The sequence below is a fragment of the Mollisia scopiformis genome (assembly GCF_001500285.1).
Source record: "Mollisia scopiformis unplaced genomic scaffold LY89scaffold_8, whole genome shotgun sequence".
Classification (NCBI taxonomy): Eukaryota; Fungi; Ascomycota; class Leotiomycetes; order Helotiales; family Mollisiaceae; genus Mollisia; species Mollisia scopiformis.
The window spans coordinates 657,589-679,617 of NW_017263588.1; the positions used below are offsets into that span (position 1 = coordinate 657,589).

The following is a 22,029-nucleotide window of genomic DNA, read 5'->3' on the forward strand; positions in this document are numbered from 1 at the left end:
TACTTTCAAGTATCTCTCTGATGTACGATCCTGGTGCAGCTGTAATGATCCTCAAACAAGGTTCATTAGCCGATTGGTTGCCCTTCTGAAGGGCAAGGCAGCTTTCTACCCCATGCAGCCCGCCCCCAGCATTGCGATCCTCCAACATGACTTCTATTTCTGTGCCAGCGATGTTCTCATTTCTTATCATGTTCGAGGTTTCTTGTTTCTGTTGTTGTTACCACCGCGATGTTGAGATTTGTTGCGATGCACGAGACCGGGCTTTGATTGAAGATGGAGGTCGCCCACGCAGATTTTGAGATCGCTTCGACAGGCACCGTCTGGGGTAATCCTTCCATTGCTATTTCTAACCCAACATCAAGTGGGTTGAAGAGGAAACTGGGTGCAGGTAATTCGTTCTGGAGTCCTTCTGCTCCAAGCCGCGAATTACCTCCATCTCCCAGCTGTGAGAATCTCATATCTTGTCTTACATCACGAGCTTCAGAAAGCTGACTAGCTAGTAGTAAGCGCAGAGTCTACTTGTCTACGAGGCTTCAAGGATGCTGAGGGCTATTCTATGATATGCTTCTGCACTGAGTGTCAAGATTTGTTCTTGGCTCAAGAAAGTAGCGGCTCCGAATTCAATCCCACTACCAATGCTTCTGATGACCAGAACCTCGTCTCATCTGTGACGATCTCGACAGATGTTAGCGTGCGCTCACCGTCCACCTCATCTTCTTCAAGATCGCCGCAGAGACAGCATAAGGCGACCAAAAACTCCGGAATCAGCAAGACAGCCTCCAATGCTAATAAGACTCTCCGTCCCGAAATCCTCATCGATCAATTGGAGGTAGCTCTCCATGGTGATGAGAAGACGTCTTCGGAATTCAAATGGAAGGCATCGGTCTTATTTAAGGAATTAAAGACGCTGATTGAGAATGAATCGGCCAATCAACAGCTCCATATTGAGATCACGACACCAGTTCCATCCTCTTTGGGTCGACCACGAAAGAAAGGCACGAAGAAGAGTGCTGGGAAGAACGAACCTTACGAGAAAATTTACCACTGCACCAAGGCAAAATGCAAATACTCAACCAGCTCGGCCATGGACTGGAGACGCCACGAAGAGACTCACTGGCCTCAGAAACGCTACATGTGCATTCAATGTCCGAATTCGGCTGGGAACTCAGGCTTATCAAAGTGCTCGTTCTGTCTATCCATGCTCGCTACAGTGGAGACTCAGTCACATTACCTACAATGTGAATCTGCACGAAGAAATGGCCGTACTTTTGCGAGAAAGGACAAGCTTAGCGAGCATCTACAAAAAGACCACTCCATCCCGCCCGGCTCTGCTATGTCACAAGCAACAAATTGCACATTTCAAGTTGACAATGGTTGGCCTAGGCAATGTGGCTTTTGCAGCATTCTTTTCGAAACATGGGACGAGAGAGCGGGACATCTCATCGAAGGGCATTTCAAGCGAGGAGAAGACTTAAGATTATGGCAATCCTCTTACCCGACTCAATATCGCAGAGGCAATCTCAATGATACTCAGCATTTCGATACCGAATTCTGCGGAGAATATGGAGAACTTCCATCTCCATCCTTCCCTCAAGTCCTTTCACAGACAATGCAAAACCAGTTCCAAGGATGGTCATATAACCAACCCTCGCAGGTTACTTACGATCCTACAATAGAAGACAGTTCTTATACTCAGGATCTAAACACCACCGCAACACGATCACTCGTGCCAGAGATCTACCATAGCCCTATGGTGACTAACACGACCGCACCCATCCCGATACCCGAAGACCGAAAAGCAGAACTCGCTCGAAAGAAGGGAGTCTTAACTTCCCTCAGCGATCTAAGAAAGAAACGAAATCCAACCAGAAACGAGCCCCTCCATCACATGCTCTCGACCCCCTCAAAAGATCTCCCCCCTCCTCAGGTTCTCTTACAACCACAAGCAACACTTCCCAACGAACAATCTTCTCTAGACACCTCATCCAAATTCCAACCCCCCACCCAATACGTATTCCACCACCCCTCAGAATACGACCCCACAATCGAAGACTTCGACTACGCCCCAAGACTCCCCAGACAAGAAGAAATCACGCAAATAGCGCTCCCAGAAACCGTCCTCAACCCCGCAATTACCAACACCTCACCACCCCTTACCAAGAAATCCCGCACCACCCTCCAGAAAGCCGCATTCGCCTTCCTCAGGAAACCCGCACAACCCAAAGAACCGCCAACAACCAGCCGACCCCAGTATACTCCCATCAATCCAACCGCAGAAACTCCCCGCAGCACCTATAGCCGACCGGCACCAGAACCCAGAACCGAAACACTACCCTCAATATACAACAACCCCTACAACAGCGACCCCTCCCCCTACGACCCCACAATCTCAGACGACACGCCTCGCGACCTTTCCTACGAAGCCGCACTCCTGCAATTCGAGCTTGATCAAGAGATCGCTGCTCGAGAACAATTCTCAGCCAGACCACCTGTGACAGAGCAAGACCTAGAGTTCAGAGCACGCGTTGCAAACATGAGAGCCGCGAACGAGGCGAGGCTAGCTTTTCAAAGCCGAAGTATGGAGGGGGGAGCTAGTCCGAGATTCCTCAGCGCGAAGATAGATTCGCGATCGCCGCCGCCGCCGCGCCGTGCGTCGTGGTTTGATGGGTTGGCGTTGAGGTTGAGGGATAGGGGGTCGGGTGAGAAGACCCAGGAGAGTGGACAGAAGAAGCGGAAAGGGAAGGAAGTGGAAGAAGAAGAAACAGGATTGAGTGCTGCGATGGGAGGACTATCTGTTAATGAGAAGAAGGGTAAGAGGAAGAGCGGTTCTAGCAGCAATGAACAAGAAGGGGGGAGGAAGAGATGGAGTGGTATATTCGGCAAGGAGAAGATTCCACCACCACCACCAACAACGTTACAAACACCGAAATCAGCAGTAGACTCCACCAGCAACGACTTGGATGAGATATCGTTCCTCCCGCCTCTTGAATTGGACTTAGGGCCTGAGATAAAGCTGTATTAGGATTTTTTCTTGTATAGATATGATTTTTTAGTTCTTTAGTTTAGAGAGGGCTTTGGAATAAGTAGATATATAGGACATCTATGTAGGCGTGGCAGTTGTAACTCGATTCAGAACTCCGCTCACCTGATTGTTGCCAAAGGCTGGTGGACAACTTATAACCCCTCTCCATTCTCTATTTTAACTTTCAAATGGCCTGTTTGGCTCGGGGATGAATGATCAACAAGAGTAAGGTTTGAAGAAGCATGCGAAGGAAAGCAATTGATGAAAATAACTGGGTGACTGACTTTAAGCAACGAGGAGCTAGCTAGGTAGAAAACCCGACTATTGTATGTGGATGAACGAATGAATCACACTACAAGACTCAACGCGGGACTCAAACCTAAGTACCAAATAAAAAACAGGACTTACCTATTCGTCACTTTCTTGAAAGGGCAGCACAGCAGCGAGACTAGGGAAATTGGAACAAAGTGGGAGAGAGGTAGTGCTCATAATTACCAGTCACAGCAACATCCCTTCCTTTTCGTCATGGGAGAGGATGTTCTTTCGACAAAATATCAAGTCACGGTCTAAAGAATAGCAAACATATCAGGGGAATCGTATATGCATTTTACTACCCCAATCTACCCATCCACACATCCATCCATACATACGTACAAAAAACGCAAAACTCCAACAATCCATTAATCGCACGCCATGCCGCCAATCATATCATATCACATCTCACATCCCAAGTCCAAAGCCACAACCTACTCCCCATCACTATCCGTCCTCCCACGCCTATACCCCCCGTTCCTCTTCCGCCTCCTCTCCTCTGCGTACTCACTTCCAGCCGTCGAGCTCAGTCCAGGAATAACATGATGATAGCTCTTCGTGCCAACCTCACTGCTCGTCTCGGTGGATCCCACCTCACTCGTGGCCACCTCATGATAGCTGCCCGGCATCTTCTTCGTCGGACTCCTGCTCTGACGTCTCCTCTCTCTCTCCTCTCTTCTCTCGCGTCTAGCGGTAGCTTCTGAAGCAGCACTTGAGCCGCCAGTGACGGTACTATTATCGTCTCCGGCCTGGAAGCTAAAATCGCGTTTTTGAGACGTTGCTGCACGGCCTTTCTCTTGCAGTTTGCGGGCTTCGGCTTTGATGCGGTCTTCTTCGATGGATTTAGTTTGGGTGTGTGTGCTTTCTCTGGTTCGGACACCAATGTCGCCGCTGGGTGTGCTGGTACTGACTACTTTACGGATTCCGCCTGTACCGCCTGTATAAGTGTCTTTGCGTTCCTTGCGGACTTTGGTTGGGGTATTGGTAGGAGTCTTCTCGCGGTGAGAGAGTAGTTCGGACGCAGCTTCGTTGGAACCATCCCATGAGCTGCCATCGGGTTGCTTGTTAATACCTCCTACACGAGCAGGTTTCTCGTGGCGGTATTCGCGGATGGCGTCTGCGACACTGGCATCCATGTCTCCATCCACGGTACCGACTTCGCTCATCGCGCTCTTATCCTTCTTCTTATCCTTTCGTCCCTTCCTCATCTTCTTCTTAAAGGCAGAGACTTCGCTCTCAGTCCCAACCGTGCTCGTACCCAGACTACTCGTAACCTGACTCTCCTCGTCATCAAAATCCTTATACCGCATCTCATTCTTCTTCACCTTCCCCTTACTACTCCTCCCCCACCTACTCCTCTTCTCACCATGCACCACACTACCACCCCCAAGATCCGTACTCTCACTCGCACCACTCAACAGCGTTCCATTCGGGCCTCTTCTCCGCAACACAGTCGTCTTGTAGTCCTCCCAATCATTCTGCTTGAAATGGAACCCGCCGTTCTTGGCCCAGAAAAAGAACCAGATGCCCGTGACGACGAACCCGAAGCCGATGAGGCCAAAGACTACGAAGACGAGTTTGTTGGGGATGCTGTCGGGCGGAGTGACGCCTACGCCGGCGACGGGGTTGGTGCTGGAGCGCGGGAGGATGGTGCGTGCTTGTACGGCAGCGAGGTCTAGGTCTGCGGATGGTGAAGCTGTGCGGCGGAGGAGAGAGGAGAGGTAGGATTTGATGGTCGAGGCTGGAAGAGGCGCCATTGCGAAGAATGTAGATGCTGCAGAAGTGACGGGCCGTCACTGTCTGGAATGTGTGGACCAGCCGTCAACAGATTGCGTGCGTGTCTGCCGTGCCGTTCGATACCTTCGTAGTTACGTTTCTCTCAGGTAACTTTGTGAAGTCGTGAATGTTTGATGGATGGTGTATGTGTGAAGAAAGAAAAGGTAACTCGTACTATGACGAGTATGTTTGCTATTCCTTGGAAAGCGCGAGGTTGGGAAAGTCGATGGCTGGCGGGATGCGCGCTAAAAATCAACATCGTCTGCATAGCAACCACAAATTTACAGGGGTCAGGATTTCACGTGCTTCGCCTCCTTTACCCCTCCATCCTCGCCTCCCAGTGCCAGTCAGTACGATACACGTTTAAGTATCACATCACATCTCATGGTAACAGATTGATTGGCATCATAATTTTCATTGTAAACTATCCATCCGACCCTCCCGATCTTCCCGATCCCTCCTATCGTTGCTACCCACGCGAATACTCCCTCCTATCAATCTTGATAAAATCTCCCTCCGTCCCCCCCCTCCATCCATCCATCCCTTCATCCCAAAAAAGCATACAACCTGCACATTAAAAATTTCCTGTACAGATATTCTATGCTCCAAACATTTACGCCATTCCATGCGAATATTTGATATAGCCGCACAGAGCTGCTTAAATATAAAAAGGAAGAAAAATCCCATGCCATTGCTAGCAAATTCGCATGTCTTTCAATTTCCAAAAAGCGAGCCAACAGTCCAATTTGTCCCCCAAAAGTTCAATAGGTAACATACGTGGATAATCATGCTAAGGTATCCATCATAATTCATACAGTCATACAAATCGTATCGAAACAGACAAATTTCCTCTGATGATAAAAAATAATAGAAGCAGAAGGAAAAGGATTATCTCGAAGTGCTCTTTTGGGGGGTATCAAACTTTTCCTCTTTTTAGACTTTTGAAAAAAGGGGGAGAAAGCAAAAGCCGCCCAGATAATTGCACAGAGAAAAAGGAGAATTGAAGTAACGAGGTGATCCTGCCCGAAGACCATATGCATGAAAAACGTCAAATAGATAAACATCAAATATCGCTTGCAAAGGAAATGCTATCAAATATAGTTATCCATAGGAGGATACTGTGGTGACCGAGTATACGATTGCGCTGATTGCGAGCTCATCCTTGAGCGTGCGGATGGCCGGGTGACACGGCTTTGACGGTCTTCGATACGTCTGTTCTCCCCATACTCTGAATTGGATCGCTCGCTCCCGGTCCTTCCAAGGCGTTGATTTCGCTTGATTTCGATGGCTCCACCATCCGTGCAGTCGATCTGAGCTCCGCCGACCATAACGCGAGCTTGACCTGTGACCTTGATCGTCACATTCTCATCATCTCCTCCGCTTCCACTTCTCGTTGTCCGAGTCGTCGCGGATTTTTTGTAATCGCTCTCATCCCGACTAGCACTGCTCTTAGTGCTTCTGCTGCTGCCAGCTTCTCTTCTCTGTTGTCGCCTCAAGACTTCGGCCGTGAGAGGCACTGTGGGTCCACCGACATCCTCTTGGTAGTTGGCAGCTGAATTCAATTTGTCCTCGTACGCGCTAGAGGCGCCTGTTCCAGAAGATGCTCCTTGATCATACCAGCTCTGTCTCCTCCGACCAGTGTTGGCTGGCTCAAGTCTCACCCCCTCAGATCCCCTGTCGAGATCATACGAAACAGAGTGTCGATTAATGCTGGGCCGACGTGGCCTTGGCTCCTCGCGATATTGTGTCCGAGTATCGCGATACTCCAAATCTTGAGCTGGCTCGAGAGAGTAATCAGCAGTCGTCCTTCGAAGGATCCCTGGACGAGTTGTGGGTGGTGGCATAGTAATTGAATCATGATCCGCTTTGCTGTAAGTTGACTGAGCAGGTGGAACACGAATGCTACCCCTTCTATCTTTCCTCCGAATTGTAGCAACTTCATTCGCAGATGTATAGCCATCATCATAATAACTTCCACCTGGTGGCTCGTAACTATAGCTCTCATGAATGGGCCGAGGGTTCATATCTCGAGTCCCAAAAGCCGAGCTGGTTCGAGGGACAGTGTCCATGGCAGACTGAGTGCGAGCGATGGGATCAAATCGTGAAGCCAATGGTCGGGACATGGCGTGTGGTGTAAAATAATCCGCGCCGCCAGCAACCTGATAAGATGGGGCGACGGAATATTGGGGTTGTGATGGCTGTGGTGTTGCGGCGTATCGCATGTAGGATGATGAGGGGGAAGGGGGAGGGTAGGAAGGATTCATGATAGGATTTGTTTGATAGAATGCTGAATATGAGAGTGGAGGACCAGCACTTCCCTGAGAAGTTGAGGCCGAGTAATAGCTGCTCGGTCTTGGATATGTTTGCGACGTCTGCGCTCGTGGTCGGATTGCAAGATTATGCGATCCGCCAGGTGTTTGAACGGCAGGCGATGGAATTCCATAATAAGTCGACTCTGGTCTCGTCGAGCTATTTGGTATCGAAAGCGGAGGGAAGGCACGATTGCCATGAGCGGACGGAGGCCTGTTGGACTTCCGAGGCGACTTGGTACTGCTGCTCGTCGAACCGCGTCGCTCGAGTTTCACTGCCTTATCTTTGTTGCTGACTTCGATATGTTGCGCAAGATTGGTACTCTGCTCTGCAGGATACGCCGATTCTCTCCTGCTCTTGCCTGTCCTCGTTTCCTTGTGCGATACTTTTGGCTTCTCTCTAGAGACGGCGCTACGCCTGGTTCCTCGCACGGCCTTTCCCGACGTCTCGTCCTCCTCCTCCACATAGGCGGGCCGGGCCTTGTCGGATCCCATTGCTGCTGCTCTGCTCTACTTCTGTCTCCGTATGCGACGGGATGAATGCGTCGACACGGCGTCGCGAGACCTGTCGCGGCGACGAGGGGTCGAAGATATACTCAGGTGGGGATTACCTGAGGGTTGCGGATGTTTGGGGAGGGATGCCTTTTTAGGTGTGGTGGGATGGTTTTTCGGGCAGACGAGGAAAATTAAAAATATATGGGGGAGCTCAGACCTTTTTGGGTGCTGGCGCTGGGCTGGGCTGGCAAGCGAGGAAATGGAACTGCGGGAGCAAAGAGCGTGCAGGAGATGATATGCGAGTGGATAGGAAAGAGGCGAATGGACGGGAGTGGAGTCGATGTCGATGCTGGCCCCCGTCAAACTGCGACGAGGTTTTTTTTCTTTCCCTTCTCTCTCTCTCTGTCGATACTGACTGGTCCTTGGTTTCTCTTGTTGATCCTCGCTGGCTGGGCTGCGACTCCTCACTCTCTTCTCCTCTCCCTTTCTGGTACGTATTTCGGCCACCGACGTCCAGAGGAAGCACAGGATGCGTTGAAGATGGATCAGAAGACGTGACCAGGACAGCAAGACAGCAGACGACCCTGCTTCTTTCTGGAAGGTCAAGGTGGAAGGTAGAGAGACCGCCACGAGAATAGAAAGAGGAGTTAATTCTGGGTCAGTTGTGTACTCGGCCTCTGACGCTCCACTGACTCCCAGTGCAGCAGCAGCAGCAGCAGCGCGTCTAGCTGCGGTTGAGGAGATTCGACGTGATGCTTGGCTGGGTAGGGTAGGTTGGGTTGGGTAGGTACGGCACCCACGCTGACCAAGCAGGGAAGAAAAGAGGAGGAGAGGGAGGCAAAAAAGGTACAAGAGGTCCTGCTCGCACGTAGTATTTTTTTTTTCGTCGCTGCTGCTGCGTTGTCCTTCAGCCTGATTGTCGTACAAGTTGTTGGGTAGCAATGCCCTTATGAGAGAAGTGGGGACAGGAAGGTGAGCGAAGTGCGATGTCGCATGGCTCTGTCTCGGATTGCGATGCGAAGCGAAAAGTGGTGATGGTGTTGATGATGATGACGATGGAAGAAAGAAGAGGAGATGAGATGAAGAGGAAGGATGGGATAAGAGTGAGAGAGGAGGGGTAAAACAAAGTATGGTATGTCAGGAAGGCTGAGAGCTCACGGTGGTGAAGGGATGCGATGCGGATGTGGAGAAAGTGATCAAGTGAGTCCGTAGTACGACTTCAACAACCACGCCGCTCATGGCAGTCTTCCTGACGACTGGGGCACGCACTCTCCAGCAGCACTGTACTGGACTGTACCCTCACTTATTTTACTCATTTGCAGTGCTGCAGTGAGTCTTGTCTTCTTCCAGCCGGCCGCCTCCATCCTCTAGCCACTGATCGTGATGGATGATGCATTCTGCTGCCGAATGCTGCAAGGCCAACACCAAATTTTGATTCTGACTTACGCCCACACCTACACACCTACATCCATACGTACTTACGCCCACGCCCGATGATACAATGTACCGTCCGTATCCTCCAGACAATTTGTGCAGATAAACGAGTGAGTGAGTCTAGAGTAAGGTAAGGTGAAGAAAGAAGCTAGACTTCCCTTTCCCATCCGGCACTCACTGGCTGAAATCGACTCGCTCTCCTTTTCGCTCGCTCGCTTTCTTTTCACCCAACCTTAAGCGGGGAGGAGGAAGAGAGATGCCTGAGTCCTCAATGGCCAGTCATCCATCAACAACGCCATCCATCAAGCCTCCATTCATGCATTAAAAAGTCCCGAATAAACTCATTCGTCCCATCACCTCTCTCATCCAACGAAAGGAAACCTAATTCTTATACCCTCCTCCTCATCCAATATATCCCTCCATTCCATCCCCAACTCGTATCAAGAATCTGGAGCGCAATACTCACAATCCTGCCATCCAGCACCGTCGATTGGTATCCGGAATGCCACGGAAGACTGACACCTGCTGCAAGTCATAACGCCCACCTCTCCAGTTCCCAGCGAACGCGTACAGCAGTAGTGTAAGGTGTGGGAGAAACTCGGAAGACCACATCTGGAACCTGTTCCTCTCTCCAGAAACAAAAAGCAAATAACAGAAAGAAAAAACTCCCCGAACATACATCCAGTCTGTTGATATCTGAAGGATTCGAAGAGGCAGCAGCAGCAGCCAGTGAGGAGCGCTGCTCAATAGAGGTTATTATGCATTATATGCAAGGTATAAAGTGGTGTGGCTCGTTTGACCCCTGCACTTCGTGGAGGGGAGCTCGAGCTCGGCTGCCCGCATCGAAGATGGATGATGAATGATGGGAGCGAGCACGCGCATTTGCGCGAGTGAGCGAGTGGGAGGTACATCCGAATACTTACATCTTCTTCTTCCCTTCTATTCCGCCCGAAGACATCACCTTCTCGTTTCTTCCGGGCGGAAGATTCGAGACAAAAGAAAGACAGAGAAACAAAGAATACCCCTGTGGAAGTGGAACTACGACAAGGCTGATATCACACTTCATTCATTCAATCACAGCAGCTAAATCAAATCCACAAACCAAAGAAAAAGTAAATACGAGTTACCAGTACTGGTACCAGACTCCCTTCAAAAAAAGAGTCCCACTATAAATTAACTAGCTAGTGATCTTCACTCGCAGCACACCATCATCAGCCTCCTCTTCAACACACACGCACACACCGCCTTTTTGACTCCAGCACTCATCCTCGCTCAACGCCCCATACCTCAGAACGCCACACTGAAAAGACGCCGGGACCTCGACGTTTCTTTGGCTGTCGAGGACGGGAGATGAGGTGCAGTGGTATTCGAGTCATTTGATATCCTCTTCTCCGCCCGAGGGAAGTTTGTTTGCTTGTCAACCAGCAGCATGCTTTCCTCGATATCGAGTCGCACGCACCCGGACAAACCCGACAGATAGACTTGCCACCGCATCTATCAGAGGTCTCTCGATGGAATGGGCGTCGTACATACTGTAGGTATATGCATATACATGAACAAGGGCCATCTGTCGGTCTTAGACTTGGACGTTTTTCTTGGGGGCTAAGGGCGTCACGTGGAGCGGTGAGGTGAGTGAGAATGGTGCGCACGTGAGACTAGTTCATTCGAGGAAGCAACCAGGGGTTCGCTTGTTCCGTAGTCTCGTCGATAGAGAGGAAAGAAGAAAAATAGACTGTTCGCAAAGTAGCGTGATGGTAAAAGACATGCTTTTTATTCCCTACATCCGAGAATGCTGGTAGTGAGACCACAGTTGTCGGTGCGCTACATAACACTTTCACTCCGCTGCCCACGACCCCGTCATCGTAGCCCAGAGATCGTGATACAACGGCGTACATATCGCCGAGAAACTCGGCGTCGAGTTCCCCGTATCAAACGAGCTGCCATACGTCGAATCAGGCGTACTGAAATAGATACTCAGACCCGGATCCAGGACTGGACAATGGCCCCTCGCGACTCCCATCGCGTTATCGACGAAGAACTCGGGCTGGATTTTATTAAGGCGGCGCTCGTAGGATTTCTTGACGCTGCCGAGCATCATCTTGAAGACGTAGAGGACGTCTGGGTTCTTGGGCGGATCGGTACCCTCAGAGGGTGTCGAGGAGAGGTGCTGGAAGCGGTAGGAGAGAGCGTCGAGATACATGGTGAAGGGGATGTTGGCTCGGGTTGCGTTGGCGTCCCAGCCCATGTTTGCGGCCATTAGGAAGGTGAGTCTTGAGATTACGACGATGGCTTGTACGACTTGTGCCCAGGCGACGACGGTGAAGTCTAGGTAGCTGGACTCGGGGAGTGACAGGATGTATTCGAAGAAGGTTTTGCAGGCTGTCAGACAGGCGTTTAGGTGTGATGGGTTGGCGGGCTCGGCGAATGCTGTGGAGACGAGATGCTCGCGGTATGGACGACGTAAGAATCCGAGTTGGTAGCTGTAGACTGTGATTTCTGCAAATCTTTCCGCTATTCCGATGTTGACTGTACAGAGTTAGTGCTTGCGTATCAGGTATGCCTTGGACTCTTACTTAGATTCCTGATCACATCGTTTGTAGAGTGTCGCCACTCGTTCAATTCGTTCAGAAAGATCTGAATGTTGACTTCGGCATTCAGAGCATCCATCTGACTATCGCCAGCAGGCTGTTTCGAGGAATGCCACATCATGATCTTCTCTGCAATTCTCTGTAGCTTCACCAGAGAGTAGATCTCGGGAGAATGCTCGTCAAGCATCAAAACTTCTCCGTGAACATCCATCAGGGACTGATATTGCAGATTGTTTGGTTTCTGAAACCCTTGGGATAGACTGCAAGACAGATAATAGCAGCCAAGATAGGCTCTCTTCGCCGCTTTGGAGAAGTCATCACCTTCCGTCAGACGTCTAGTATCAATTTCGTTGAAATTGACAGTTATTGGCTTCTCTTGATCCAGTCCAAGATCAGCAATGAGACTGATGCATAAATTCATATACATGAAAGACTGGTTGTTCTTCGGATTGACGTGATGCGGATACCTGCACTTGAAAGTTAGTAGTCAATGACCAGCGGGCTTTGAGTCTCTCACCAGGCGCAATAGACCAACAGTCCTTGCAAATAATCCAAACTCTTCTTTCCTTCCACGATAACTTTGGAGCTCAAAACACGCCTGAATTCGTGATTCATTTGATGATAAAGTGGAAGATCTTCAATCGATGCAGAGGTCAAAATCGCCAAAAGCAAGAACGGTGAGGTTCTGGCAAGTGACGGCACAGTCTCTGATGGCGGAATGTACACGAATGGAAAAGAGGATGCCCGATGGCGGTACGACGAAAGTAACTTCTCTGCATCAAGAAGGGTAACTTTACGTTGTTCGATGAGCGATTGCCGCGACGGACTCGTCCGATGGGAATCTTCCGAGGATTGACGATCTTTCAATGCTTCTGGGATTTCATCACCGAAGAAGTCTTTGTGGTGATCATGCAGAGCCACCAATTCTTTGCGTGCATCAGGTTGAGACACAGTAGGTAGATTCAAGGAGAATTCTGAATGGGCTGAAATTGGTATCTGGCTGGTACTGGAGCTTCCAGGGCGTCTGGTCACAGAGGGTCAACAACCGCACAGATGTGGGGTTAAGTTTCATACGCTGTTCTTGTTCTCATCGGACGGGCTTTCGCCCTGACAATGCATTGCGCACCACTAGCTTCGCACCTTTGGCACACACCTAATTGGCTTTTGTAGATACATTTGCTCTTGCTTGCGCGACAAGCTTCACAAGCACGGGCATTTCGTAATTTGGGAGTATTCGCGGAATTCTCGGCCATCGTCAACTCGACGATTGAGCACGGCGACGCTAGATGAAATTGGTATATAGGTTCATTATGGAGACCAGCAATCGCTGTGGCAAGAGACTGCACAAATATCTCGAGTTGTCAGCTGGAACGAAGAGGTTGAGGTTGCGGAACGGATGTAAGAAGGATGTAGCTTCCGAGGCTAATGCGTTTTAGGAAGGGCAGGGATTGTATATCCGTTGACCGCACGATACAGCTTCCTGAGAAAGCGCATCGCCGCTGAGGTTTGTTGGATATTCACGATATTGTATGTATACTTGGAAGAACACAATTGTCTCTGAGATAGTGATGAGCAGCTAAATTGCTTCATACCGCAAAATTTGCTAGTGGCTGAGAACTTCATGCTCGAAACCTGTAGGGACGAGAACCTCCCAATATGGAGGCAGTTAACAAGTACTGTAGTCACCTCTCCTGTAAGGTGTAATGGATGGATATGTTCCTATTTCAGAACAAGATCCGCAACACAAGCTCTATGGTCTGAAGAGTAGACGCCATCATCAAATCGATTCGCCAAGACCGCGTATGTACGGTACGTGACTTCGTCATCTTTTCTCGAAAAGATGAAATCAATACGAGTAGCCGTATTATCGATATATCCAAATGATGTGAAAGTCATCTCATTCCCATATCTCTTCTCCTCTGGAATCTTAACGCCGATATCTTCCATGATCGAGTCTGGTGAGGTCATAATCTGGTAGGCCCCATCATCTGGAGGGCTATTAAAGTCTCCCGCGAGCAGAATAGCTGAGACATCTTTCGTGTCCGTGATAGTCTGGATTTCGCCGAGGATTATTTTCGCACTTTCCCGTCGAGATTGAGATCCATCATTGTCTAGATGGGTGCTGAGAACGATGATCTTTCGTCCTGTCTGTGCATGTGTAAAATGCCCAACAGTAACAATCCTGATACTTGAAGCATCCCAGCCTTTTGAAGGAACATGAGGAGTTGGACTCAACCACTGTGTTTCAGATCGGGTCAAATGCCACACTGAAGGCCTGTAGAAAATCGGCGAATACTCTCCAGCTTGCTTCCCGTCATCACGACCGACTCCAATATACGCCCATTGGCTACCCGGGCTTGAAGACTTGTTCAAAGACTCGAGAATATCCTCCAACTGCAAGTGGAGCACTTCCTGAAGACAGATGAAGGAGTTGGGCTGAATTGAATTGAAGACAAGCTCTGAGCATAGGCGAGGACATCGGATGGGCCATCGTTCTTCGCCCTTGAAGGGAGCATTCGTCGCATAACGAATGTTATGGGTAAGGATTCGGATATCCAAAGATTCGTTGTGCTCCTTCGAGGACGACGAGTGGACCTCGTCGTGGATGCTGACAGGTTTGTTCCTAGTCATTGTCTTCACAAAATCCTCCGACGCTTTCAATATCCGCCGTGAGCTGGGTGAATGGTGATTGCTGACGATAGAATATGTTTGACGCGGTTGTGTTGATGTGATGAAAGCGAGACACGACTTGGAAGTCGATTTCGAGGCCAATCCACGTGACAGCTCAAGTCCACGTCAGTACCCCACATTTGCCTTCGCGCTAAGCGATCAATATCAAGCATCTTTCACCTTCCCGATCATCTCTAGATCTCAGCCTTATCGAAATTAGCTGTTATGTTGATATCCACTCTAGATACAACGTTGCCGAGTGGCAAGAATGGGATGAACGTCTGTGATCCCGGCTCATAAGGTCTACGCGCCTAGATGCTGGAAGAATCAGTGTTTTGAGCCTCGTGTATCATTGAATCCCCATAATCATGTTTCATTCGTTGCCCAACTACAATTTGTCACTTCTACTACTGATTCTGTTCTCTCAAGTCAGTCGTGCGTCTTTAGATGTTGTTCAAGCACAAGTACCGCTGAGAACTAGTTTTGCTGGAACAGCTTGCAAACAGACAATCTTCAAGCACAGCTTTGCAAACAGTTATGGAGTTCCATGTGTCGGTAAATCGAGATTCTCTCATTATTTCTCACATGGAATTCTGACAACTGCAAGGCATTTACTTCCCACCAGAGAATTGCACATTCACCACCACCATCTTCAACATCTCGGTAACATCCAAAGGCAGACAATATGACCGTCTAGCCCTTCTCTTCTTCGGAGACACCGAGATCTGGAGGACGTCAACAGCAATGCCAACAGAAGAAGGCATTTACTGGTCTTACCAAAAAGAAATGACAGTCTTCGATGCACTGCTGAGGACAGAACAAAAAGTCATTTTCGACCTCAGCAGCTTTTATTCAGACCTGTACACAGGAGCTTTCAATGTGACACTTGAAGCTCTGTACTACAAGGATAACTACGTTTCTGGGCTATCTCCTCCTGATCGCATCTATCCAATTTCCGCCTTAGCTTCAGCACAAAATATCTCATCTGTCATGTCCTTACCAGATGATAACGGGACTGTTTCAATCACGTTTCCTAGAAATGTAAAGACGGCTACAGTGTCGATACTTGCATCTGGAAACAGTGCAGAAGAATTCTGGTACACGAACGTGCCAAGCGAATATGTGGATACTTTTCCCGGCAATCCAGGATGGCTGTATGGTTACAGTCCCTTCCGAGAAGTGCAGCTTCTGATCGATGGCAAGCTTACGGGAGTCTCGTGGCCCTTTCCTCTCCTTTTCACAGGTGGCGTGGATCCGGGCCTTTGGCGTCCGATTGTTGGCATCGATGCATATGATCTGCCTACGTTCGACATCGACGTTACTCCATGGCTGTCTCTGTTATGTGATGGAAGATCGCATGATTTCGGCTTGAAAGTTGTCGGTTTCGACAACTCTGCTGAGGATAAAATCGAGACTGTTGGGGAGAATTGGTGGGTCACCGGTGCAGTATATATCTGGCTTGACGACCATGGCAACCAAACACTTGGTGGTGTGAGTATATCAGAGCCCAGATTTTCAATTGTCTAACCTCAACTAGAACATTACAACTAATATATCTCCACCAACATTCTCCTACCACCCCATCTTGACCAGTACCACCACAAATGGGACAAAGACAAATACTTCCTTCTATTTCTCTCTCACAGCGCACCGCACCCTTGCCATTTCATCCACAATCCGCACCTCAACCGGTTCAAAACAGGTGTCCTGGAAACAAAACCTATCCTTCAGCAACATCCAAAACATGACCGACCTCGCATACAACCAATCCCTGAGCATGCTTTCAACTGGCTCCTACTCTGATTCCTTCTCCGGCACAGAATCAACATACTCATATCCCATCAATCTCTACAGCGCCTATGTCATCGCTCCCACAACTGCGACTCTCTCCTCTGTCTTCACACTGATCGATCGTAGCCTCATCACGAAAGGAATAGACATCCTCTCTTCTTTGACCGGTCTCACTCTTGGAAGTGAAAGCTTGGCAACAAGGCAGTTTGGTGAAAGTATGTATTATTGGAACGAGACCATTGTTGAAGGAACAGCAGCGGATACCGGTGTGACCGAACAATGGTTTTCGTATTCTGGACATCCTGGATTGGGCGAAGATGGAGTGAGGGACTTTTCGAGACATCTCAAGGAGGTGGATGATGCTATTGTGACCGACGACGAGAGATGGGAGACAATGGTGGTACCAAATACGAAACCGTTGCCATATGTTGAAGGCGAGCCAGTTGTGTAGCTGATCTCGAAGTCTGGACCATGATGATTTGGGAAGATAATGTTGCCTGTGTTGTATACCAGACCTACCCGGTTCAAGTCCTTGTTCAAAGCTCATTATATGATTTATGGCAGCGCCTGCTTTGTATCCTGCGCCTTCTTCACTTTTCTATTTTACTTCCCAGTTCCAGTCCTAGCTCACTTCCCATACCCGTACTCTTCCATCCAGTATTACCATTGCCTTGCAACTTCCTTCTTCTCTAAAAGTAGAAGAGCGAAGAATTAGGCAGCGGGTGCTTGTTGAGGGTAGTTAAGTCTTGAGTCGCCATTTGATACTTCGATACCTTTCAGTATGCTCGCTCCTGTTTCGATCGCCACTGATTTGTTTTTGCCCGTCCAAGGAGCTGAAGAGCACAGTTGATTGAATGAAGAGAGAGGATCCACCAGAGGAATTAAAGGTTGCCACATACCCATATGGCAGCCTTTCTTGAAATGCTCCTCTACAAGATGTTTGGATCTCTCGTTCCACCCTCTGAAGCTTATTGGACAGAAGCCGCAGTATCTAGGCCAATTGCTGCTGACCTCGAATTTCCACTTCTCTGCTCTCATTAGAGCAGAGGCTGGAGTTACTAGATGATCCTTTTGCAAATGCCCACTAAGCTTATCTTTGCGATTGAAAGTCCGAGCTCTGTCTTTAGCCGAGTCGCAGGAGTTGAGCAGATGAAGACGCAGGTCTTCAAGACTCAGAGAGAGTGTCGAGCAGTAGACACATTGCATGGCATCTGGAAAGTCTGGAGCTGGTAGCGATACAGGACATTCTAGACACATGTATCGGCCTTGTGGCCAGTGCGTTTCTTCGTGTCTTTTCCAGTCTGGGGCACTTGCTGAGGAGTAGCGACATGGAGATGCCGTGCAATGGAAGACTTTATCCGGCGTTATCGCTTTGTCGCCGTGTTTCTTGAAAGTACGTCTGTGAGGCGGATTCGTGATTGGCATTTTAGTTTGGTGTGTATGGGTGTCTGCGCAGGTGTGCTCCCTGTCAATGAGTCTCTTCAGTTCCTGGAACAAGATTGAGGTCTTCCATTTGAATTCGGCAGATGACTTGATATCATCTGCGATCACAGCTTCTAGTTGGTTGATCAAGTCTACAGGATGGTGTACTTGATATTGGCTCGCGGATCGTTTGATTCCCTTTTGAATGCCTGTGCATTGATGTTGGGAGGACTTCGGCCGCAAGAAGGGAGGTGGGACTGTATTTGGGAAAGAGAACAGAGGAAAGTCCTTGCCTACGGGCTCCTGTGACACTGTCGAGCTCGCGCGTCTTGAACGTGTCAAGCTTGGCGTCTCTAGACTGCCTTTGATTGTCCAGAAGGATCCGCCCAGGCATCGACCACCAAAGCAATATGCCTCACCATCATTCGGTCTCTCAGACGTTTGATGGCAGATCGAAATGGGGGTGCCTGTGAATTCTATTAGCGAAGATTCAGATGGGGCTCGAACAATACATACTCCTAGAGCCTGATCTAGCAGCGTTCTCGCACAGCAGTGCCGGGATTTGTGGGTCTGAATTCACACCGGAACCTATCGTAGCGGCATAGGCACCGAAATCAGTGAACGTGTCGAAGAGATTCTCAGTCTCTGGATTGAACGGAGAGAACTGCTGGTTCACGAATGAAGCCTCCATTCCGACTGTACCAGGCTCTGGGCTAGTTTAGTTGGCTGTCGAGGCTGTTGAGGGTATCGAAGTGATCAATGGAGGAAATATGTCATCAAAGACCAAAACATTAGACCTGATCGAGTACGTCGGGTGCGAAGAAACAACGTAAGTGAGGAACAAGGTGGAAAAGATAAATACTGTAGATGCAAGGTTACACATTGACCAGGATCAGCCGGGGAAAGGAGGCTGAAGCTAGCTGCCACTGCCACCGAGGGCAGCCAGTCAGCTTTCAGGTAAGAAACCACCATCGCTGCTCTCGCCCTAATAGCCTTGAATATTTCGATCAAGTTACGTCAATTACCTAGGTACCTAACCATCTTGGGAGAGGAAAGCTTGCTAGGTGGAGAAGTGACAAGGAGAGCTCAAATACAAATTGGGTAAAGTGGCACGTGCCAGTGGGATTAAGCTTAATAAGGTTAGATGCAAGTTCTGATACTGCGATCTTCTTCACAACCTAACGACTTCTTCACGACGGGCCGAACGTACCTCAACATTGTACCGTATGCGTTGAGCCTCTCTCCCTTGATGAAGCACATGTCATCATTCGAGGTAGCACGACGATATTGTTGCCATTTGAGTCTGGCTTCAGCAGATGCTCCACGCTCGTCGATGATCATCATGTTTTCATCATCATCGGTGTCTGCAATCTCCAATGCAGCTTGATGTGGAGGTCATATTGGGGGCCGGGGGCAGCCTCATGAATCCGCCCTCTTTTCAAAAACAGACATGTGGCTGCAGAATGAGGTTTCAGCTCCATCCCGTCCCAAAATTGATACGCGATCATTGGTCGCTTGCAAAAAGGGGCGTTCGCGAGAATTGCGAGGGCAGTGGCAAGAGGTTGCAGAGCAGCAACTACAAAAGAAGGCTGTCGCAAAATTTCATTTATGTTTTGAATCTTCTATTTCTTTACTTCTGTGCTTTCTGCGCTTTCTGCGCTTCTTGTCTCTGCTACTCACATCTGGTATTATCACCGTTTTTTATTTCCTGTAACGCCGCATAGTGAGTGATTGCGCTCTAGCCTCACGGCAGTCATGGGCAGCCTTCTCCAGCCTCCTCTTGAGCAACATCTCTCGGGCTCTTCCAGTGCTCCTTCGAACTCTCCTTCGGCACTGGACGACGTACGGAATCTTGCGGCTTCGCAATCACGTAGCAGTCAGACTACAATCGAGTCTATTCCCCTCGAGACAGTATCTGCTAATGAAGGCCTCCGACCTCGTCGACAACAGGCTACTCAACAGCGGGCGAGGATACGTCCGAATATTCGAAACAATGGTATGCTTACAATCTCTTGCTGCACTACATATTCTGATGTCTTCTTTTTCGCAGTCGTTCTGCGTCCCATACCTGTACCACAAGGCTATCACGAGCTCAACTACAAGCCTATCATGCTCGAGACTGGGACTTTGCTGGCGATGCTCCTTTTCAACATTTTATGTGTGGTGGGACTTGTTCTCATAGTTGTCGAGTCCGACGCATACGCACAATACCACTCCTCACACACAGATATGCGATTTGTGGTTCGTTATGTTCCTACCATCGTTGGCACAATCACAACTCTGATGTTTCGATCAATGCGAGATACTCTTGCGCGAACGAAACCATACATTTGCATGGCAAGCGAACCTGATCGTGTTGGGTCTCGAGGCTCCAAGAGCGTGGGCTTAATGTTCACCACGGGACTGTATTGGGGTCGTGGCCTGAAGAAGCGACTTTCTCCTCAACATCAAGATTGGCTCCGTTGGGCTATGTTCTTTGCTTCCATTCCCGTCGCTCAAATCACTGGATACAAAGCAGCGTTATTTACAGCATCCGTTACATCTGACGGAAAATATGTCCTGACTGTACATAAGTCCATGGCATATGTTCTTATCAGTCTTTACTTGGTGGTCATCATTCTGACTGTGATGACCTTGGTAAAAATGCTTACGAACAAGACGGGCTTGAAGTGGGACCCAGTGACGATTGCGGATCAACTTGCTTTATTTCATGGCTCAAATGCGCTGGATGAGTTTGAGGCGCTGGAACAACTTCACCGAGAAACGGCTTTCGATCTGTTAGCCGAAAGGTCTTTTAGACTCGGATACTGGGAAAGGACTGAGGGAGGTAGAACTACAATTTGGTACGGCATTGGGAAGATTTCACCACCACGTAAGAATCCTTTTCTTCCCCAACTTTAATCTCCTTTCTATGTTTGTCTTCTATCGTTATACTTCACCACCATGATCAGATCACGTCTCTCGTACGTCTTTTAGGAAAATGCTAATTACTTATTCCTCAGTATCAGGACACGACCAAGAATCCGGCCAAGCTCCCCCGCAGCGATTGCCAGATTGCAAGAAGTGCAACAAAGGCCAACACTACACTTTCTGTTCTTGCCACGACGAGACGACCTGTACAGTCTACCCATGGCTGAAGAATTCGCTCTTCAGACCCTGGGCCGTACTCGTCTGGGCCATCCCAGTTCTCGCCAGTCTATGTCTCTGCATTTACACCGCCTCCTCCAACCGTGTCAACGAAGGCTTCACGGTCCACAACACATGGTGGTCCTACTTCCCTGAACTCGACACACCCACTAACACCACATCCAACTCTACCACCTCATTCAACACCACTCTTCAAACAAACATCACTTCCCAACCCGGCGATCTCCTGCTCCATCTCCCAGGTCTAAACATCAACGCCGCGAACGACCTCGTGCTATACATCTTCGCATTTCGCACCATCCCCACCGTCTTCGCCTCTTACTTCGCCCTAACCTGGTTCAGCGCCGTCGATAAAAGTACCCGCTTCTCGCAGCCTTTCGCAAACATGTACTCCCACCCCGCTTCAGCTTCCGAAACCGTGCTTCTCGATTACCTATGGGGACCACCTGGGATCGTCACCATCAACGCCTTTCAAGCGGGCCATTACAAAGTGTTCTGGTTTTCGCTCCTCGATCTTTTGTCTCCGATCTTTCCTATCTTGGTCGCGGGTTTATTCACCATCACTAACACAGGAGAATTGATTGTCGTCGCTATTATTCCTGTAACGTTCTATTTCGTGCTCTCGTTCCTGGCTATATACCTCCTGACTCTACCTTTTGTGTGGCCGAGGACAAATCGAAGGCTTCTGAGGTGGCATGCTAGTATCGCTGATTATGTGAGTTTGTTTTATGCTAGTCGGCTATTAAATAACACGAGGGGGAACGGGATTGGGGCTGCGATTAACGAGGAGGATGGTGAGAAGGTGGAGAAAGATGCGTTGGATATTTCGGGCAAGGAGATTACGAGTAGACATCTATATTCGAAGATTTTCTTGGAGGAGAAGGAGTACAGTATGGGGTTTTATGAGGGCATCGATGGTAGAAGGCATTGGGGGCTTGACCGGGTTGATTTGGCTGAGGTTGAGTTTGTGAGTTGGAGGGATTGGGAGAAGGAGAGGGTAGCCTCAACTTCGAAAGAGCGAACACATGAATGATGAATGGACGATAGTAATGAGTAAAGTAAT

At 49.1% G+C, this 22,029-nt stretch overlaps 8 protein-coding genes across 8 annotated transcripts; 3 read left to right on the forward strand and 5 right to left on the reverse strand.

The window, feature by feature from the left end:
* Window positions 1-165: 165 nt before the first annotated feature.
* LY89DRAFT_716823 (uncharacterized protein) lies at window positions 166-3,117 on the forward strand. The gene is made up of 2 exons (XM_018218291.1): window positions 166-445; window positions 504-3,117. The coding sequence occupies exons 1-2, from the start codon at window positions 274-276 to the stop codon at window positions 3,020-3,022; spliced, it is 2,691 nt and encodes an 896-aa protein (XP_018073614.1). The 5' UTR covers window positions 166-273; the 3' UTR covers window positions 3,023-3,117.
* Window positions 3,118-3,622: 505 nt separating this feature from the next.
* LY89DRAFT_683171 (uncharacterized protein) lies at window positions 3,623-5,317 on the reverse strand. Its single transcript, XM_018214650.1, has one exon. It carries the CDS (start codon window positions 5,089-5,091, stop codon window positions 3,769-3,771), a length of 1,323 nt encoding a protein of 440 aa, XP_018073615.1. The 5' UTR covers window positions 5,092-5,317; the 3' UTR covers window positions 3,623-3,768.
* Window positions 5,318-6,201: 884 nt separating this feature from the next.
* Window positions 6,202-7,914, reverse strand: LY89DRAFT_731669 (uncharacterized protein; the record flags this gene model as incomplete). The annotated part of the gene is made up of 1 exon (XM_018219597.1): window positions 6,202-7,914. The coding sequence occupies one exon, from the start codon at window positions 7,912-7,914 to the stop codon at window positions 6,202-6,204; it is 1,713 nt and encodes a 570-aa protein (XP_018073616.1).
* Window positions 7,915-11,182: 3,268 nt separating this feature from the next.
* On the reverse strand, window positions 11,183-13,189 carry LY89DRAFT_731670 (uncharacterized protein; the record flags this gene model as incomplete). The annotated part of the gene is made up of 4 exons (XM_018219598.1): window positions 11,183-11,874; window positions 11,922-12,403; window positions 12,454-12,960; window positions 13,011-13,189. The coding sequence occupies 4 exons, from the start codon at window positions 13,187-13,189 to the stop codon at window positions 11,183-11,185; spliced, it is 1,860 nt and encodes a 619-aa protein (XP_018073617.1).
* A 302-nt stretch (window positions 13,190-13,491) lies between these two features.
* LY89DRAFT_706091 (endonuclease/exonuclease/phosphatase family protein-like protein) lies at window positions 13,492-14,804 on the reverse strand. The gene has a single exon (XM_018217496.1). The coding sequence runs from the start codon at window positions 14,565-14,567 to the stop codon at window positions 13,656-13,658; it is 912 nt and encodes a 303-aa protein (XP_018073618.1). The 5' UTR covers window positions 14,568-14,804; the 3' UTR covers window positions 13,492-13,655.
* A 35-nt stretch (window positions 14,805-14,839) lies between these two features.
* Window positions 14,840-16,992, forward strand: LY89DRAFT_706092 (uncharacterized protein). The gene is made up of 3 exons (XM_018217497.1): window positions 14,840-15,161; window positions 15,214-16,097; window positions 16,144-16,992. The coding sequence occupies exons 1-3, from the start codon at window positions 14,975-14,977 to the stop codon at window positions 16,846-16,848; spliced, it is 1,776 nt and encodes a 591-aa protein (XP_018073619.1). The 5' UTR covers window positions 14,840-14,974; the 3' UTR covers window positions 16,849-16,992.
* Window positions 16,993-17,026: 34 nt separating this feature from the next.
* Window positions 17,027-18,736, reverse strand: LY89DRAFT_487623 (uncharacterized protein). The gene is made up of 2 exons (XM_018207862.1): window positions 18,336-18,736; window positions 17,027-18,286 (listed from the first exon to the last, which is right to left on the reverse strand). Exons 1-2 carry the CDS (start codon window positions 18,508-18,510, stop codon window positions 17,109-17,111), a joined length of 1,353 nt encoding a protein of 450 aa, XP_018073620.1. The 5' UTR covers window positions 18,511-18,736; the 3' UTR covers window positions 17,027-17,108.
* An 838-nt stretch (window positions 18,737-19,574) lies between these two features.
* Window positions 19,575-21,999, forward strand: LY89DRAFT_667247 (uncharacterized protein; the record flags this gene model as incomplete). The annotated part of the gene is made up of 3 exons (XM_018212961.1): window positions 19,575-19,815; window positions 19,870-20,691; window positions 20,822-21,999. The coding sequence occupies 3 exons, from the start codon at window positions 19,575-19,577 to the stop codon at window positions 21,997-21,999; spliced, it is 2,241 nt and encodes a 746-aa protein (XP_018073621.1).
* Between the last annotated feature and the right edge of the window lie 30 nt (window positions 22,000-22,029).

What these genes read in the sequence shown, in the direction of transcription:
- LY89DRAFT_716823 (XM_018218291.1), top strand. Translation starts at nt 274, where the DNA reads ATGGAGGTCGCCCACGCAGATTTTGAGATCGCTTCGACAGGCACCGTC. An exon ending in ATTACCTCCATCTCCCAGCT is followed by an intron (nt 446 to 503) that starts GTGAGAATCTCA and finishes ACTAGCTAGTAG; the next exon opens with TAAGCGCAGAGTCTACTTGT.
- LY89DRAFT_683171 (XM_018214650.1), bottom strand. Translation starts at nt 5,091, where the DNA reads ATGGCGCCTCTTCCAGCCTCGACCATCAAATCCTACCTCTCCTCTCTC.
- LY89DRAFT_706091 (XM_018217496.1), bottom strand. Translation starts at nt 14,567, where the DNA reads ATGACTAGGAACAAACCTGTCAGCATCCACGACGAGGTCCACTCGTCG.
- LY89DRAFT_706092 (XM_018217497.1), top strand. Translation starts at nt 14,975, where the DNA reads ATGTTTCATTCGTTGCCCAACTACAATTTGTCACTTCTACTACTGATT. An exon ending in TTATGGAGTTCCATGTGTCG is followed by an intron (nt 15,162 to 15,213) that starts GTAAATCGAGAT and finishes GACAACTGCAAG; the next exon opens with GCATTTACTTCCCACCAGAG. An exon ending in GCAACCAAACACTTGGTGGT is followed by an intron (nt 16,098 to 16,143) that starts GTGAGTATATCA and finishes AACCTCAACTAG; the next exon opens with AACATTACAACTAATATATC.
- LY89DRAFT_487623 (XM_018207862.1), bottom strand. Translation starts at nt 18,510, where the DNA reads ATGGAGGCTTCATTCGTGAACCAGCAGTTCTCTCCGTTCAATCCAGAG. An exon ending in TGCTAGATCAGGCTCTAGGA is followed by an intron (nt 18,287 to 18,335) that starts GTATGTATTGTT and finishes TAGAATTCACAG; the next exon opens with GCACCCCCATTTCGATCTGC.